This window comes from Varanus komodoensis, unplaced genomic scaffold, assembly GCF_004798865.1.
Source record: "Varanus komodoensis strain SLA01 unplaced genomic scaffold, ASM479886v1 scaffold26, whole genome shotgun sequence".
NCBI classification, from domain to species: Eukaryota; Metazoa; Chordata; class Lepidosauria; order Squamata; family Varanidae; genus Varanus; species Varanus komodoensis.
Window position 1 is genome coordinate 5,491,434 of NW_025335684.1, and position 19,195 is coordinate 5,510,628.

General features: G+C 48.1%; 1 protein-coding gene across 1 annotated transcript in view; it reads left to right on the forward strand.

Annotated features, from left to right (window-relative positions):
* The first annotated feature begins 1,701 nt into the window (after positions 1 to 1,701).
* LOC123024952 (myosin-16) overlaps positions 1,702 to 19,195 on the forward strand; it is a 41,474-nt gene continuing 23,980 nt past the window's right edge. The window contains exons 1-18 of the mRNA XM_044433267.1: positions 1,702 to 1,911; positions 2,934 to 3,077; positions 5,460 to 5,616; positions 7,148 to 7,175; positions 7,308 to 7,404; positions 7,569 to 7,661; positions 8,386 to 8,449; positions 8,970 to 9,068; positions 9,413 to 9,516; positions 10,298 to 10,436; positions 10,852 to 11,120; positions 12,408 to 12,578; positions 13,565 to 13,744; positions 14,377 to 14,503; positions 15,755 to 15,816; positions 16,582 to 16,669; positions 17,301 to 17,418; positions 18,626 to 18,746. Coding sequence (XP_044289202.1) covers positions 1,702 to 1,911; positions 2,934 to 3,077; positions 5,460 to 5,616; positions 7,148 to 7,175; positions 7,308 to 7,404; positions 7,569 to 7,661; positions 8,386 to 8,449; positions 8,970 to 9,068; positions 9,413 to 9,516; positions 10,298 to 10,436; positions 10,852 to 11,120; positions 12,408 to 12,578; positions 13,565 to 13,744; positions 14,377 to 14,503; positions 15,755 to 15,816; positions 16,582 to 16,669; positions 17,301 to 17,418; positions 18,626 to 18,746 — 2,271 coding nt within the window. The remainder of the gene's footprint in view (positions 1,912 to 2,933; positions 3,078 to 5,459; positions 5,617 to 7,147; positions 7,176 to 7,307; positions 7,405 to 7,568; positions 7,662 to 8,385; positions 8,450 to 8,969; positions 9,069 to 9,412; positions 9,517 to 10,297; positions 10,437 to 10,851; positions 11,121 to 12,407; positions 12,579 to 13,564; positions 13,745 to 14,376; positions 14,504 to 15,754; positions 15,817 to 16,581; positions 16,670 to 17,300; positions 17,419 to 18,625; positions 18,747 to 19,195) is intronic.

Sequence of the window (19,195 nt, forward strand, 5' to 3'; positions counted from 1 at the left end):
TGAAACTCCCTTAAAGATGGTGATTGAGTAGGAAAAGAGATGGGTGAGCCCTGGTTTTCTGTTTGGGGCGAGAAAGCACGATAGAGTATCACGGAAAGAGTGGCAATAGAAGGGGCTACTCTAGGCATCTAATCTTTGTTACCTACAGTTTGCTAGCTTTGCTTCTGTTGGTTGGCCAGTCACACTGTTTAGTTTCTGAGACGGAGAGTTTATTTCAATGTAAAAAAAGTCCTTTGGGGGAGAGATTGGCTAGGAAGCATTAATAAGATGTGGGTACAGTGAGAGCCAGTGTGGTGTAGCAGTTAAGAGATTGGACTCGGGGAGTCTGGGTTCTAGGTCTTGGGGTTTTAGATTCCAGTGGCCCAGTTAGCCATGAAGCCAACTGGGTGACGTCAGGTCAGTCACAGACTCTTGGCCCAATCTACCTCAAAGGGTTGTTGTTGGACTGAGGACAAGATTGAGAGTTGAGGATAAGATCGCGAGGAGGAGGAGAATTATGTAAGCTGTCTTGAGTTTCCTGGAAAGGAAAAAAGCAAGATATAATGAGAGGGATTAAAAACCTTAATGGACCAAAAACCTCAATGGACCAATCAGGAAGAGGCACTTGTGGTTGATGGGTAACAACACAGAAAAGAAGGGGATTTTGCTGGTGGGGGCTGCTAGAACGCAGGATGTGAGCAGGAGGACGAAGCAGGGGCGCAGACATGGTGTTTACATGGAAGCGATGTGATTGCCTCATCAGCAGGCCGAGGCAAATAAAGAATCGGGCTGTAGAATCCAGGCAGGGCTGCCTTGCTGTGATGTCTGAACCCAGCCAGTCTTGCCAGTCCTGGGCAGAGGGCCCAAGGAATAACGGGGAGTGTGTCTTCCTCTGGACTTGAGCCGTGGACACACTGGGTAATAAGCGTCCTTCTCTGTGCGAATTGGGCCAGCGTCCTTGGCTTTCATGCGCTGTAGCTCAGCCTTGTGGCTGAAAGGGACGCCTTTAGCAGCGAAATCTGCAAGGCAGGGGGTTCTATTTCAGCCTTCCTCCGGTCCCTTGAGCCACAGAGCTGCGTTTCTTAGATGCCCTATAAGGAGAAGAGAGCGAACACGGAGAAATCCCCAAGAAACCGGGGCTTCACTTGATCTCCCTCCTGAGGACGGGTCCTGGCTCAATCAGCGCTGCATTGTTCACTAGCACTTGCTTGTAAGGAGAACGTGATATCTTGAGACTCATCCGATGGGTATAAAAGACACAAGCCAGTCTCTTGTAAACAAGGGGTGCATCTTGGCCTTGTCTCTCTGGCAGGTAACTTGTCTCCGTAGAAAACATCTTTGGGGAAAACGTTTGTTGGTCGGTGGTCAAGGACTTGTGTGCAGGCAGAAGTTCTCAGGCTTAATTCCCAGGTCAAGTGGGGGAAATGGGCCTTGGAGAGCTGCTGCTAGTTGGTGTTGACAGTATTGGGCTTGATGGATCAACATGCTGACCAAGTGCAAGGGAGCTTTTGGTGTTCATAATTCCTGGTGTAGGAACAGTCAAGGGTCTTGCGCACAGAAGGTGTGAAGATTAATGGCTCTGTTAATAATTATAGTACGGGTCCTTCTTCCTTGTTCTCAAACAGATTCTTTGCTTCCTCTTCTTCCAGGACCACTGGGCAACATTGTTCTCCGTGTCTCTTCTTCCTTCTGGTTCTGCCTTGTGCCTAAATCCAAGCCAAGATGCCTGGCGCATATAAAGGAGAATGTGGGGACGATGTGGATCCCATGGAATTCCTGGCTCCAAGTGAGAAGGAGAAAATTGAGGCCATTAACAAGCCATATGATATCAAGAAGTCTTGTTGGGTCAAGAGTGACAAGGAGGGCTTCATTGCAGCAGAAATTCAGTCGGAGACTGATAACCAAGTCACTGTCAAGACCGTGACCAATCAGGTGAGTGGAAGGGAGAGAGAAAACTTCTCCATATTTTGAGAGTCTTAATTGGCTCCTTAGCTTAAAGATCTAGGGCAACATTTTTCCAGCTGTGGAGGGGAAAAGAAAACCAATTTCGCTTGTTAGAAATTTAGACATCTAGACAAGGAGTTGACTGAGGAGAGATCTTTAGTTGTTTTGGACTTCCTATGGAGATCCAATATAGCCAGTGGTCAAAGTTGATGCTGGAGGCTGATGCTCCAAACTTCTTGTGATCCACTTTCTGCCATGATCCAAGTAACCAAGGCTTTAGAACTCTCAAAGTTATCATCCAACTGGGTTCGTTGGAAGGAAATAGCACATGAACTTTCTTCAAACTGGTGCTCTCCAGACGTTTTGGACAAACTCCCCTCAACCTGAGTTGGTAGGATCAATGGTCAGGAATACAAGACCTCTGGAAAGCACCGGGTTGCTGTATGCTCTGATCTGAGTCCCTGATTTCTGTGACGCCAGTTACATTAGGCTGAAGATGAGGCGGTGCCAAAGAGGGCATAAAAGGTGGTTGGGTGATGGACACAGTGCGGATTGTTAAAGTTAAAAAAGAACAACACTGCAGTATTACCACTAGTTAAGTCCTTTAACCTGCGCCATGATGAATTCTCCTCCATCCGCTCAATTATCATCTCAGCTGTAGCTCCTGTGCAATGAACAGCATCCAGCGGTGTCATTCCGTAAACTCAAATAGTTCTAGAAGCGTGCCACTAATGGATTTGTTTGTGCAAGAGGTTGCAAATTACATGTGCGCAAGCGTGACAGGCAACCGGTCGCAGAACTAGGCTTGTGCAAATTTAACTTTAGTTGGGTTCTCCTCTTGTGCACAGTTTGAAGCCTAATTTCTGCCAACACGATGCCTGCTAGCAGAATGACAAGTTGGATGCTTCCCAGCGGCAGGGAAACCTATCGTTAAGTCCCTCCAGAATGTGGTAAATTGCTGCGTCACTGTGCCTTGGCTTCCCTTAATTAACACATGGTTGATCACACAGACTCTCACCGTGAAGAAGGATGACGTGCAGCAGATGAACCCACCGAAGTTCTACCAGGTCAGCGACATGGCCAACATGACCTTCCTGAATGAAGCCAGTGTCTTGGACAACCTCAGGCAGCGTTATGTCATGATGAGAATCTACGTAAGTGAGCCTGGGGTTTGCGAGTGTTTCCGAGACAATAGAAACCTTTTGGTCCAGGGGTTAGAGGTTCTTTGCGGGGGCCAGATGATCTAATACATCAAGTGCACGATGTATTTGCTTACATCCCATCTTTCTACCAAGGAGCTCACGGTGTCGTGCGTAACCTCCCTCTTCCATGTTTGTCCTTACAACAGCTCTCTGAGGGAGGGTAAGCTGAGAATCGGTGACTGGCCTGAAATAATCCAAGTAGCTGCCTGGCTGGGTGGGGACTCAAGCCTGGGACTTTCCGAGCCCAACGTGCTAAGCACGACATTGCCCTGGTTTATTCAACTCAGTTGAGTAAGGGTCAAAATGTATGCTGCTTCAAAGCAGGGTGGGGGAAGCCAAGACAAACCCTCTTGCCCCTTAACGAGTCTGGGAGTGTTGGCTTGGTGTGTGCTTCCACACGTGGCTTTTCTCACACCATCACCTTGCACCATCAGTGGCTTCCACTCCTAAACCTCCTGTGTCTCTCCACCACTTCTACCATCTTTTTTCTTTCTCTGAAAAATCCATTAAGGAGAAAAAGGTGGTCCAGCGGCACAATGCTCTTTTTTGGCACTCGAAACCCCCTGTTTGGAGACACCTGAGTAAAGAAGAAGCTGTAACAAATAGTCAGCTTCAGGCTCCTAAGTTATCGGAGGCAAAGGATCAAAACAGAGGAGGGGAATCTAGCTTTTTGCTTCCCTGAAGGGATACAAGACCAAAATAGCAGCCATTCTTAATGCATAAGAGAGAGAAGATAGTCATTGATGTTTGCTTTGGGATAGAAGTCTTGTTTTCCTTTTCTTGTATTTCAAAAAACTGATATTGGGCATGAATGAAAACGAACATTAATTTACAAAGAACTCCCAATATTTGGTCTTCATAGGTTCTTTTATTCCTTACAATGTCCTTAAAATTAGCTAGAAAGGTTTTTTTCCTTTTGCAGAATGACTTGGTTTGCACATGAAGCTAACCCAGAATTTATTTAACCCATTGTTAACTCATAGTTTGTTGACCTACTTGGGGTTTGTCTGACAAACCATGGCTTATTTTATCAATCTCTGAGTTGATTGCTTCCATCCTGTTTTGCCCCTTCCTTCCCTGTATCCCAAATGTCTTTGTGGCACTATACAGCAATTAGGGGTTTTGACCACTCTTACCTCTGTCACTGGCTAAACAACCTATGAATAACCCACACTTTTGGGGTCACACATAATGACAGCCTGTGGTTTAAACAACCCATAGTTCACAACCTAACAACACACCATAGATTCTTCTTCATGATTAACCAATGACAGTATCTTCAGTTAAGATTGGTCCATACAAATAACAAACCAGAATTCAACACTTCATGGGTTCAATAAACCACGTATTCATGTTCTGTGCAAACCAGGTCAAGGCCTTCTCATTCTCAAAGATGCTGCTTTTTGAAGCCGAACAATATGTTTTTTCTTCTTTTCTCCTCTGGATTTCGGATGAGAAGATTCCTGCTTAGCTTTCCCACTGTTGCCAAGTCAGCCTTTTCCAAACCACAGTGAAGGCACGAATTATGAGTGTGCCTGCTTTTTTTCAGTTTTCATAGGACAATTTGGATGGAGGGATGGAAAATTAGTTTTCAAATTACCTGTGAATTTGAGGGATGATGCCTTTGAGCTAGTTATGTTAACAAGGTGCTCATTTTCTTCCTTGAGCCTTTTTGCTGGTGAGTGAAAAAGTCAGAAGAAGAGGGGAAACATGGCAAGGGCTATGAACGGGAGATGTACCTGGGACCTTTGGTAGCCTTCTGCGAATGGCGCGGGGACAGGGGCTGATTGCATTCCAGAAGTCCCATCCGAAAACAACCCAGGGTTTTAGCTGGACACGTGATTTTATCATTCTTATCCTGCATCATTCATTTGTAAAACTTCACGATTGTTCCCGTTTCTAGACGGGGAAATCAAGTCAAGGCCATTTGTTACATTGACGGATTCAATTGCTTTTCATTTACGCTTCAAGTGGGAGCCGCTTGCTTGAATGGCTGCCCCCGAGGGAAACAGTTCATGGATACAGAAAAATAACATATCCTGGAAGTAACGTTAAACCAAACTTTCTTCTTGCCATGTTGTTTTTTCCTTGCAAAGCAAGCAGGAATTTTGTGTCAATGGAGCATTTGAACATGCCATCCGTTTGCCACAACCTTCTGTGCAAAATCGCCTTTGCCTCCGGTTTGCAGAAACGGGAAACAGATTGTCCAAACCGAGCAATAGCACCAAAGCAAACCTGTGCGGAGAGTCCCGCTCAGGTCTTCTCGCCCTTAATCCCACAATGCGTCAGTACAGGATGGGAGGCTCATCCTGGTTCCTTTTGTGGCCCTTCCAGACCTACTCTGGCTTGTTCTGTGTCACCGTCAACCCGTACAAGTGGCTGCCCATCTACGGAGCCCGAGTGGCCCTCATGTACAAGGGCAAGAAGCGCACAGAGATGCCCCCTCACCTCTTCTCCGTCTCTGACAATGCCTACCACGACATGCTCATGGGTGAGTGCTGAGATGGTGCGCCGAGCTTCCGCTGTTTGCTCCTTTGTTAATCCATTGAGTAAATGTGTTTAATGGTGGCCCTTCGGCATCACGCTCTAGTCCTCATCCCAGTGGCTGGGAAGACTCCTCAGTGCGGTGGCCGTTGACTCCTGGGTCAGTGGGGTTGGCTAGCCACTCCAGGGTTCATGCTGAACTTTAGTGGAGCTATCACGGTGAGCGACCTAGCTTGGCCTGTGGTTCAGCACCATAGATAGGTGAACTGTTGGAGCCACCAGCATGGATCAAGATGGAGGTGGCAGCCTAGACAGTCCTGGGCAGTTTTTAATTTAATTTAATTTAATTAATTTAATTTAAATATTTATACGCCGTCCTTTGCAGCAGCCTCAGGACGGCTTACAAAACTAAAAATTCCAATATAAATAATATTAAAAATAGCACAAAACATTCCACAATAAAACAATGAACCACAATATATCCTCTCTTAATTAAGGCAAAGAAAGAAAATAAAAAATAAAGTCCTGGGCAGTCGTGATGGCCTCAGATCGCCTTTGTGCTTGGGGTGGCGTCTCAGAGGCCGTCCGGCTTCCTCCAGGGCCAGTGTCTGTGTGCCGGATGCGTGAGATGAGGTGGACTCTGGTCTGCAAAAGCTTGCATCTCGGTGGGTTGGTGACACCACCCCTTTTCTGTGTGCTCGCAGGTTAATCTGCAGAGGTATGCAGGGGTGCAACTTCTTCAAGAGAGAAGGAAGCACTTTGCACTTTCTGAGGGAGCACTTTCTGCTTTTCAGGGGAATGGGACCATGGCGAGGTGCATCGGCGAAGGGGCATCGGTGGGAGGGGGAGAGCTCACAGCCAGCGTCTTTTGCAGCTGGTTCCGCTTTGGCTTGCGGGCAGCACTGGCTGCACCAGAAGCAAGTTGCCATTCTGAGTTCACCTGTTTGTTGCAGAGAACCGCAAGGTCTGCCAGGAAGTCGAAGCCAAAAGTGAAGGAGTTTTCCAAAGAGGCCAGCCAGGAAGCCCTTTATAACTTTTCCTAGCCAAAGGTCCCCGGTGGCCATCCTCAGGAGATGAGGCCGGGCTGGGTGGGCAAGCCGTTATGGAGTCAGGCGGCTGCCCTCGGAAGTGTTCTAGCTGATGCTGCCGACTCTGCAGGCAGCCAATATGTCTGGCATGGCTGGCACTGCTCATGTGCAGAGCCCCCCAAAAATGTAACATCCCGAGACAATCTGACCTGCATGGTTTCTTTATAGAGCCCATCATCGCACCCTCCCCTGCCTAGGATAATAATAATTCCTGTCTTCATTTTTATTTTATTTTTTATTTATTAAAACATTTCTATGCCGCCCCTTGCCGAAGCCTCGGGGCAGCTCATTTCCTTGCCACCTTCCAAAATATGGGTGTTTCTGGACAAAGCAAGGGGTATGCTACGGGGAAGGAGGGCTTTGTGGTGCTTCTGCAGAGCTGTCGGTTAGTCTTCTAGGGCTTCTAAGGCCCTTTTATTAACACCTGGCCTGTTGCCTTGTTTTGCACAGAGCGCGAGAACCAGTCCATGCTGATCACGTAAGTGTGGCTATTTCGATTACTTCTGATTACCTAAAAGGCGCATAAGCCACCCGGGGAGCTGTTTTCCCCACTCTTACAATATTACAATAGGGTTCTGATACTTTGCCCCATTGCTTCTTTCACCGGTAGCGGAGAATCTGGAGCTGGCAAGACTGAAAACACAAAGAAGGTCATCCAGTACTTTGCCAATATGGCGGGCAGTGGCAAAGCCTCTGCTGATGGGAAGGTAAGAGTTTCCAGCTGGATGCACCCAGCTGGAAACTGGGGCACCGCTGGGGCACCGCTGACATGCAGCTGAGCCCCTGCTGGTGCAGGCTGCTTGAAACGTTTTTTCGTTAGCTGTGGAGAAGCATCCGTGCCAAAATTCTGCTTTGTTGTTGTCTTGGGCAGGGGTCCCTGGAAGATCAAATCATCCAGGCTAACCCTGTCCTGGAGGCCTTTGGGAACGCCAAGACAACCAGGAACAATAATTCCTCTCGCTTCGTAAGTACCTGCTTCAGAAATTGCACGACACTCAATCAATGCATTCTTTCTTTGCTCGGTGTTCTCTGTTCTGCACAGGCACACACATCACTCACTTCCTTTTTAACTAACGATACATCGCGTCATGGCTCTCAGCGATCTCTGTTGGAAACAATTGCATGTGAAATGTTAGGAGGCACTATCAGCTCTTTTGAGGGGTGATGGTTGTTTCACGGACAACTTTTGATGTTGCTGTCTTGGAGTAACACATGTACATGCATGAACTCCTCCTGGGGGGAGAGGTCCTGCTTGTACATAAAATCGCGTGTTTTTCCCTTCAGTCCTCTCTGCAGCCTTTTTGGTCTGCTTTTCAGTGGTGGTTCCTGTCTTTGTGGAACCTTTTCTTAAAGATTGTCTAGTTTTTTAGTTCCTCAAATATTTTCTAGCTTTGTCTAAGAAATCTTTTAATTGAGGAGTGTTCCTTCAATCTGCTGCTACCTCCCTCTTGTGCATGGACCAAGGACCTGACTCAAGATAAAGTAGCTTCTTACATTCCCAATATAATCTCTGTTCCTCCTCCACCGGCCCTCCTGCTCACCTGCATGGAATTTCGGGTGGCCCGTGGTTACTAGGTGAGATGTTAAATGCAAAGCTGCCTATACCACTCCAGGCACCTGTAGACCATGCATTGTGCGATATTTTGTGGCATTGAGCAAAAGCCCGGACTCTTGTTCTCTCTTCCCAGGGTAAATTCATTCGAATTCACTTTGGCAGCACAGGAAAGCTGGCTGGGGCGGATATCGAGAGCTGTAAGTAGGCTGGTAGCGTTACTGGTTCTTCCCCACCACGTTGCTTTGGTCCCACCCGCCACTGGAATCTGGCCCCTGAGATTTTTTCCTGAAGTGAAACTGAGTCCTTGGAGAGCAAGGGGTTCCTCACCCATGTTTTAAATGTTAATTAGTCATCTGCAGGTTAATGTGGATCTTAGTGGGTTGATTAATGCATGTGTTGAGGAAAACTTATCTGGGTCATTAACCGAGAGTTATTTATTTAACTAATAGGGTGATAGCCCTAAAAATTATTGAGGACTAAACGGGGCATGATTAGAGATATGAAGCAGATTGTCCTTTGGCAGATTGTCCTTTGGCAGGTTATGAACTTCTTCCGAGCTGCACGGTTTGACTTCTCCGGGCTCCGCATTTGTATTGTGCAGTGTGGCCGTCTTAAAACTGCAGAGCGAGGCATGGCCAGGCCTTTTAAGAGACACCTGGTCGATTTGGGGAGTGAACCGTGTTGTCAACTCAAGCTCTACGTTTCTGTTCCCACCAGATCTCCTAGAGAAATCTCGGGTCATTTCCCAGCAACCCGCTGAGCGGGGATACCACATCTTTTACCAGCTGCTCTCCAACAAGAAGCCAGAGCTTGTCGGTATGGCACGTTGTTTTCTTGTTTGCCTGTGACATCCTTGCTGTCTTATCCTCACAACAACCCTGTGAGGTGGCTTGGAGTGAGTTGTTCAGGGGCCAAAAGTCACCCAGCAAGCTTCATAGCCAAGTGGGGATTAGAAACTAGGTCTGCCAAGTCCAATCCAACACTTTAGCCACTATATATGAATTGAGATCAAGAATAATTTTTAAAATCACCCTCTCCCTCGCCCTGCGCATGTGTGTGATAGAAAAAGGGAGCTTTCCCCTTTCATAAGACAGGGCTCTGAACGGAACAGTAAGAAAAATGTGCAGAAGTCAAATGCTGACCTCCCTTTCTTGCAACAGAAAACCTGCTGTGTGTGCCCGATCCCAAGGAATACTGCTGGACAAGCCAAGGTGTGACTATTGTAGACAACATGGATGACGGTGAAGAGCTGCTTCTCACGGATGTAGGTTTGCAAAACCGGCTCTCGTTGCGCCCTGGAAATAGAGGGAACCCCCACGGGAACTCTCTTCCCCCGAGAGCTGCATCGCAGCTTGGCATTTTGCAGCCACTCCTAGATCATTAAGGTAGCCTCCAGGATGTGCTGGACTGCTACTCCCATCACTCCATCCAGTGGGGGACAATGGGTGCTGTAGTCTCACACTTGGGAGAGGGCTGAGTAGAGGAAGGCCTTTTTGTAAATTGGAAGTTAGCCTCACGTTGTCTTTTGCGGAACATTTTTAGCAGCAAGCGCAAGACAACATTGGGTTCCTCCCTGAACTTCCCCATCATTTAAGATCCGTTCGGTGATGCCCAGCTTGGTGTCCCCTTTGCGCAAAAGTGCGATTGACCCCCGGAAGTGGTGGGGCCTCCTTCGTTTCATCCACTTGCTTTGGAATTTCCCTCTCTCGTGGAAGCATGTGCGGCCTCCAGCGCTGCCCATTATTTTTTTCTGGAAATCGGTGGGAGCCAAGCTACATTTGTTAATGTTGCCTGGTGAATGCCATTCGCAGACTGGCTCTTCAGGAATTTCCTTTCCCGTGAGCCTCTCGCAGCCCAAGGTGTTTAAAGATTGTTGCGCTGCTGTTTCTGCTTTTAATGATTTAAAAAACAGTTCAGCTGTGGACTCTACTCATTCAGTGTTCAGGGGAAGGAACTGCAGTCAGTTTTGACATCTATTGGAAAATGCTGTCTAAAAATCGCAAAAGCAAGAAGTCCTGACGAGTTGTTCTTCCTCTCTCTGCCAGGTGGCTTTCGATGTCCTGGGCTTCACTCCGGAAGAGAAGAACAGTGTCTACAAGCTTACAGGTGGCATAATGCATTTTGGGAACATGAAATTCAAGCAGAAGCCAAGAGAGGAGCAGGCCGAAGTTGATACCACTGAAGGTAATGAGCGAGTGGCATGCACAGAGAACAAATGCCCATCCAGGGCCATAATCCAGGGCCAGGGAAGTGCATTATGGGAACCCAGCCATGCCAAGTCTTGTTTATTATCCACCAGCAATCTGCAGTTCACAACCCAACAACAAGCCACGGGTTGGTGCTCTTCATGGGTTGTCCATGGGTAGTGACAACCCGGGTTCAACCCATGCTCGTCCCTTGGGTGTGTGTTACCATGTTGTCTGAGCCCCGTCACTGCCTCGTGGTTGCTGGGCGCTCCTTTTCTGGAGGTCTCTAAGCAGAAGATAGATGGCCATCTGTTGGGGATGCAGAATGTGTGCTGAGCAGGGGTTGGACTCGATGAGCTCCGGCGTCCCTTCCAACTGACTGTGACCATCACCCTTGGTCTTTCCGTTTGCAGTGGCCGACAAAGTCGCCCACCTCATGGGACTCAACTCTGGGGACCTGCAGAAGGGCATCACCAGGCCCCGGGTGAAAGTGGGCAACGAGTTTGTGCAGAAAGGCCAGAACATGGACCAGTGCCACAACTCTGTCGGAGCCCTGGGCAAAGCCGTCTATGACAAGATGTTCAAGTGGCTCGTTGTCAGGATCAACAAGACCCTGGACACCAAGATGCAGAGGCAGTTTTTCATCGGGGTGCTGGATATCGCTGGGTTTGAGATCTTTGAGGTACGGGAAAGCCGGAAGCAGCCTCTGGGTGAAAGGGCCGTCCAGGGGGAGCTGGGGCAGAGAGGCGGTGCAGGTGGAGCTTCGGCTGGGAGCGTCTAAGATCTGATCTCTGGCGTCTCCTGCTCGGGCCAGGAAAGGATCCTGCCTGGAGAACCACGGACAGTCTGGGTTGACAATTCTGGGTGCGATGACCCACGGTCATCGCAATAAGCCTGCTTCCTATGTTCTCCCCGCAACCTTTGTTCCAGTCTGTCCCTTCTCTACCGGCCCTTTCACTCACCTGCATGGAATTTCTGATTGCCTCTGGCTGCCAGCGGAGTTGCTAAATGCTCTTACCCATCCATGCGCTTAAGCTACCCACGCCGCCCTTACAGCGCAAGGTGGAGCACTGCTGTGAACTTTCCTGCCCCTGCATCCTATTTCTCCCCCAATCCAGGCAGGATTTTTCCTCCCCCCTGCCCCACTGGACTCCTTTGGTGACCTTGGGTTTGTTTTTGCCCCCATGAAGGTCCTTTCTGGACTTCCCCAAGCCTACCGTTGCCTCCCCCTTGTTCAGGGGCTCCACCCCTTTAGACAGCAGCACCCAACAGCCCAGACCTCGGAAACTGAGAAGGGAAGATCCGAGCGTATCGTTTCTTGCTCTGATTCCTATTCGAGGAGAGTTCCCTTTGTGGTGGATAGAATACAAACACAAATGGGGAGCAGGAGCGGTGCTGGATAAAGAAAAGATCGGTGGTTCAGGCCGGCCACAGGGCAAAATACACACAAATCTGTGTGTGTTCCTTTGCATGCATGCTCCAACGTCTCTCTGTGTCCCCTCTTAAGGACGCCTCTGCTTGTGGAAGGGGATGCATGGGCAAGCAGAAGGTATTTGGTGTCCGGAAAAACTCTCGGGTAGAAAGGTTCAGCGGGCACAGGAGGAGAGCACACGTGGGCCGGACGCCAGCCGATCCAGGGGGATCCGGTGCGGCAGAGGCCTCAGTGCCCCGTGGCTTCATTCCAGCCCATCCCTCTGGAGAGCAGGGGCGTGGGGCACGCGGCCACCCGAGATTCGGGGCTGCAAATGGAAGCGTGGGGGATCCAGCCCGTACTGATCGTCTCCTCTCGGGGGGAGCTATTGGGTCCCAGAAACATAGGAAGCTGCTTCATACCACCTCTGGGAACATCTGCATCCTTCCGGATCAGCGCCATCTCAGCCTGTGCTTGTGGCGGCCTCCTCTGAGCCCAGTGTTTCATGGCCTCGCAGCAAAGGACTCTCGTAACGGCACCCGTGCTTTCCTCCTCCAGTTCAACAGCTTCGAGCAACTGTGCATCAACTTCACGAACGAGAAGCTGCAGCAGTTCTTCAACCACCACATGTTCGTATTGGAGCAGGAGGAGTACAAGAGGGAAGGCATCGAATGGGTGTTCATCGACTTCGGGTTGGACCTGCAGGCGTGCATTGAGCTCCTGGAAAAGGTGAGCTTTCTCCACAGTGGGGGGGGGGGCACCCCGCTTTCAGCCCGAGGGCCAGATTCCATTTGAAGAGGCTCTTGGGGGGCCGCATCCTAGTGGGTGGGGCTTGGAGGCAAAGGGGCGGGGCCAGGATACCTGTGTAACCCTGCCAGCTGGCTCATTTGGCTCACAGGTTCGTTCAGGTATTTAACCTGGGTGGCTCCCATTTCATAAAGGTTGTTTTTGGAGAAATTCGAGCAGGGCCCTAGAAACGTCCGTGCCCTGCTGCCCCCCAGGTGGTCAGTGGGGAGAGCCCTGCTTTCAGGTTACAGGCCATCAAGTTGTCTCTGACTTTTGGGGACCCCTTCAAAATGGCCTGTCCAGGACAGCCCTGCTGAGCTTTTCCAAGTTCAAGGCTGGGGCTTCCCTAACGGAGCGGATCCAACTCTTGTTTCTTGCTTTTCCTTCCCTCAATTTCCCAAGCATCATGGAGGGAGTCTTGCCTTCTCATGACGTGCCCAAAGCATGACCACTTCACTTCCACCATTGTTCTTCCTGGGGGAACCTCTGGCTCGGTTGGATCTAGAACCCACGTAATCGCCTTAGTCTATGGTTTCCTCAAAGCTGTCCTCCAGGGCCATGTTTCGAACACTTCCTCTTTTTTCCAACTACAAGAACCCCTATGATGTTTAGAGAAATGGTCCCAAAGACTTTTCATTGAGGGAGGGGGTACTTTGGTGAAGCCAGAGGGAAAAGACACTTCCCCCCACCGCGTCTGTTTTCGAACCTCCTTGATCTGGATTTTATGGCGAGCCATCCTGAAGGCCTGTTACGGACACAGGATAAATTTGGGAAATGGGAGCGACATAAACAACAACTCCCTTCCCCCAGGTGTTTTGCCGCTGACTCCGTCCGATCCATATTACAGGCAGCGCTTCTTACAAAGCAGAGCCGTTCCCATGTGTTCGTGCGTTCTCATCAGTTTTCCTCTTGTGTCTTTCTTTCCCTAGCCCATGGGCATCTTCTCCATCCTCGAGGAGCAGTGCGTGTTTCCCAAAGCCACCGACGCGACCTTCAAAGCTGCCCTGTATGATAATCATTTGGGCAAATCCCCCAACTTCCTGAAGCCCAAAGGCGGCAAGGGCAAAGGGGCCGAAGTCCACTTCGAACTGGTGCATTATGCTGGCACGGTGAGTACCGGGCCTGGGGCACGGCTGAGTGACTCTGGCGCAGTGGGACGAGGTGGATCTTCGTACAGGACCTGGTCATCCTTCCTCGGCTTTGAATTGTTCTGCATGAGGCAGTTCACTGCCTTCCCTGCTTTCTCTTTTGCCACAGTCTTGAGATCCAAGCTCTACACGAAAAGCTCTTCCGTTCCTTTTTGTTTTAAATAAGTTTTATTTGAAATTATAATCCTAAAAAACAACCAAAAAAAGACAAAAAAACCCTACAAACAACATCCATCATCAAAAACATTGAGCCCACTGGATCAGCTCCCACACCCTTCTTTTTCCATTTATGATAACTTTAAAAATGTATTTAAATCTATGTGAAGTCCCGTTTCTCTAGCCAGTAATAAAAAAAGTCCCAAGTTTGACAGAAGTAAAGCTCTTCCATTCCTGCTTTTCTCCTCTAGAACCGCTCAGTAGAGCTGTGTTGTAGCATAAAATTCTTAATATTTTGAGGCAACTGTGATTTCAAGGAGCAGATTTACCGTGGCTCTGCAACTCGTGTTCAAGCAACACTGCGCCCCAGCCCAGATACCCACTAGGAGCTGCTGCCTGGAGGTTCTGTGCCCCACCCTCTCTCTCCTTCACTTCAGGTGGGCTACAATATCACTGGCTGGCTGGAGAAGAACAAAGACCCCCTGAATGAAACAGTGGTGGGCTTGTTTCAGAAGTCTGGAATGCCCTTGCTGTGCACCCTCTTCAAAGAAGAGGAGGCTTCAGGTATGCACATCTCTCTCTGCAAACCAGCCTGCCCTGAGCAGCTACAGAACCACATCCCATTTGCTACTTACAACAACCCTGCGAGGTAGGCTGGGTTGAGAAACAGAAAGGGAGAGAGTTGCCTAGAGGTATTCAGTGATCATTGGAGTCAAGCAAGGAGTTTAGCTGTGGTATTTCTCTACTACACCAGCCTTCCCCAACCTGGTGCTGTCTATATAAAGTGGAACTACAACCTCCATCAGCCTCAGCCGGCATGTTGTAACAGTCCCCTATCATAGCACCTTCCAAGGTTGTCTCTCTGATCAGGCTGCATAATGCTCCCTTGCACTGATCAACTGGCCTGGTCATCTATGGCGATCAGGAATTCTGTGCAGGTGAGCAAGCTGCTGGTGAAGAAAGGATGGCTTGTTTCCTTCCTTCCTTATCCTGCTCGGTTTCATTGCCAGCCATGGAGAAAAGAAAATTGCTGTCTAAGTGGGCATAGGACAGCTCCACATGTTGGCTGTCTAGGTTTTTTCCCAGGCTGGCAAGTTTTGCAAACTTACAATTTATAAGGCTGAAATAATGACCACAAAAAAGCCTGACCTTGGGGCAGTTAAGACCCATTTACTTTACACAGGACCTGATCCTGGCAGAGCTGCAAAGGGCTAGACCTGGTTTGTTGATAAGGGTCGACGCAGCTGCCTGCAATTCTCGAACTCTTCCTGGAGCAGAGGCTGCAGGGACAGCGCTTCAAAACTGACCCTTATGCTGTTGGTTGGGGGGAAAGCCACAAACTTACCACTGTGGCAAAGAAAAACAAGGTGTCTGCCATTTTATGTGTGTCTGCTGGGACTGCAGCCTCCCTTGAGGTTCTATGAGGCATCCTTTCCCACGACGGAGCTCTTCCCCATCATTCCAGCTTTTCCTCTTGCTGGAAGCAGAGTGCTCCAGGATGCGTGGAGCTTGCTTTATTTGAGAGAGGGCGTTTTTGAGAACAGCTCACCTGGGACCCACTGCAATTGCAGAATGAAGCTGGAAGATTCTTAGCCTGGCCTCCCTCTCAGGGTTGTTGTCGTGAGGATGCAACAGAGCAGAGGAAGCCATGTAAACTGGTTTGGATTCCTCCAAAGGGAGAAAAAAAAGCAGACGTTAATATAACGATAAGTGAAAGGATCAAAGAGGCGATGTGGCCGAAGGTAACTGGGTGTGTGGGTAAATACACACATTTCCATACATTTTGACTCTTCTGCATTTCATTATTGCCTTTAGCTTCTGGGTCAAAGAAGCAGAAAAGAGGATCTTCCTTTATGACCGTCTCCAACTTCTATCGGGTAAGGTAACCTGGCATTTCCTCCACGGTAATGGCGTGTTTCAGCAAAGGACTGCAACACCAGGACCTCTTCCTCTGGTGTCTTTGCACGGAAAGAAAGAGAGCTGTGTGAAGATCGTCTCATGGGCTCCTTTGGGATACCTTCTTTTCCCTGTGGACTAGCTCCCTTGGGCTAGAAAGGTGCCGCTTGTCCCTACCCAGTTACTGCCCTGGCTGTCTGTGCCTTACTGAGAAACTTACCCTTGGAGAATGCTTGCTGCAGGTCAGACATCTTTAGCGTGAGTCTCGAATATATATTTAATTTATTCAAAACTTTTGTATGCCATCCCTTAGGCATGGCATCTCAGGACAGCTCACAATCATTAAAACAACAACAATAAAACAACAATAAATAACAATTACCCAAAATACAATTAAATAAGTTAAATAAAGGTGGGTGTTAAACATTAAAATTTTAAATTAGTTTTTAAAATAACAGTTCAATTAAAAGGTTATATAAAAATTCTAGGTTGTTGAGAAAGGACCGAGTCAGGGTTTCAATGCAGGGTGGTGTTTGTTCCAAGCAAGTCTTTTTTCTTGCATTTCGGAAGGGACGGTGATGGGGGCTACCCAGAAGGTGCGCTCTTGTGTACGGGAATCCCTGTGCTGACCCAGTTCTTCCAAGCACGGAAATCACTATGTGTATTTTGCAAATCTTGTGCATCTCGCTCAGGACGAAATGGGCATCTCCCGGTTCTGTTCATTCCTCTTCTTTCTCCTCTTTCAGGAGCAGCTGAACAAGCTGATGGCCACTTTGCATAGCACCTCCCCGCATTTTGTGCGCTGCATTGTGCCCAACGAGTTCAAGCAGTCTGGTACGTGGGTCGGCTTCTGACCCCAAGAGTGAGGATCTTTCTCAATCATGCAAGGTCACAGTGTGGTGTAGTGGTTGGAGCAGAGAGCCCTGGGTTCAAGTCAACATGCTGCCGTGGAGCTCAGCAAGTTACTTTGGGCCAGTCTCAGCCCAGCCTCCATCACAGCATTGTTGTGTGGATAAAAGGGGAGAAGAAAGGGACCAAAAGGCACTGGAATAAGAAAACGAAAGGCGATAGCAGGGGTGGCAAAGGTGTCGTTGGTGCGTGCACAGGATCTGCAGCCTGGGTGTGTTGATGCTGGCAAGGCACACGGACAAAGGGAGAAGAAACTGGAGCCAAGGCTGAAGTTCGCAAGAACTGAAACTAGGGGCTGCCCAAAGGAGAGCTATAGGGAGCTGGTGTCGCAGTATCACCCTGAGAGAGCTGGAAAGGTTTATAGTTCTGCAGTCCACCCTTCCCTTTCTGGTTGCTTGTTCAGGTACAAAGTAGAATCCTGTTTAATTCAGCCCTTTTAGGTCAGTCTCTGTGTGAATCTACCAAGCTCAAGCAATAGGCCTGTCGCTGTGGTTGTGGTTGTTTGTTATTGCCGTCAGGGTGTGGCGATGCTGAATTTTGTTGTATGACTTCACAGGAGTGGTTGATGCCCACTTGATCTTGCATCAGCTGGCCTGTAACGGTGTGTTAGAAGGCATCCGTATTTGCAGGAAAGGTTTCCCCAACAGGCTGCAGTATCCTGAATTCAAACAAAGGTTTGTTTGTTAATGTTAACATTTCCTCCGTTTCTTAGAGCAGAGGTGTAGAATAGCTGAGCAATTTTCAGGTTGGCCTTGGGAAGAGAGAGGGACTATCCGGGCAGCTCTGAGGGACTGGGATTTGTCCCTGAAGCTCAAAGGCCACATCAATGATATAAATCAATCTGTAACTTGTGGGGTGAATATTTATTTCTATACAGATTAGATTTTTTTAATTCTGCCCCATTAGCCATAAGGCTCCCTGGGCAGGTAAGAATGTAAGCTATTTTTATATCTTACTCTGCTCTCTTGAAGAATGTATTCTACACTTCTATTCTTTATATCTTATATATAACTTATTCTTCTTTTTAGATATATATTGTCTTGTTATATCTAAAGAAAGTCTGCACACTGAAATAGCTAACTGATTTAAAGCAAACCATCTATGCAGCTTTTCACTGAGGGGGAAAAAATCCCAAAGTAGCATTCAATAGATGATTTTGTTTAGTTTTGTTCTTTTAATGTGAATTTCAAGAACACAGAACCACAATACTGGGGGTTTTTTGCAACATTCTACACTTCTATTCTTTATATCTTATATATAACTTATTCTTCTTTTTAGATATATATTGTCTTGTTATATCTAAAGAAAGTCTGCACACTGAAATAGCTAACTGATTTAAAGCAAACCATCTATGCAGCTTTTCACTGAGGGGGAAAAAATCCCAAAGTAGCATTCAATAGATGATTTTGTTTAGTTTTGTTCTTTTAATGTGAATTTCAAGAACACAGAACCACAATACTGGGGGTTTTTTGCAACAAATATAACTAGTTACAGTAGGGGCATATGAAATGTATACTTTGAGTACATGAAAATACAACTATCCATAGAAACAGGTATGTTTAAGCTTCAAGAAAGGCAGACCAAATATCTGTATATCGATCCATTTGCATCTGGGATTTAAATACCATTTGTTGAAATGTCAGAAGCATTGTTTGCTCCTCAATCCATGGTGTTATTGGAATCGAAAATGGACTGCTTGATCTGCCTTTTAGCAGACAGAAGATGATTGTTAATGTGCAGGTGTTTATCCTCAGCCTGGACAAAAAGGGCTTTATTGGGTAAAGGTTCTCCCCTCTGCTTAGCTTTTCTGTGTCCTCCCAACCCTGTAACTCCTGTGGGCAGAACGTTTCTCAATGCGTGTTTGTGTCTCCTTCACGTCAGGTACCAGGTGTTGAACCCCAATGTCATTCCGCAGGGGTTTGTAGACAATAAGAAGGCCTCAGAACTATTGCTGGGATCGCTTGACTTGGGAGAGAATGAGTACAAAATCGGACATACTAAGGTACAGATACTGGTGTGAGTAGGATTATTCGCATGCATAGAAAGAACCCACCAGAATTCTCCAAAAGGCCCCTTCAAGCTCCTTTTGCTTTACTTCTGTTTTCGATTTAGCTTTCAGCTCATTTGGACAGGGAACGTGTCCATTTTGAATGGGAAACAGGACAATTCTGTTTCGCAGACCTTCCTTCCAAATGACACACAGCCCAATCCTATGGCCTTGAGGCAGCATCTGGGTGACCAGAGGGTTGGTTCTCCAGTGAGAACTGAACATACTCCAAGTCTACTTGCTGGAAGTGAGGAATGGAGTATCCTAGAAGAGGGCTTGGCTGCCTGGCTGTAACCCTGAACCGGAGCACACTGCGGACTTTGGTTGCAGGTCCCACGTGCCATGGCGGGTGGCCACCAATAGGTCTTTCCCCCCTATTTTGTGTAAAAGAGGCCCCTCAGAAC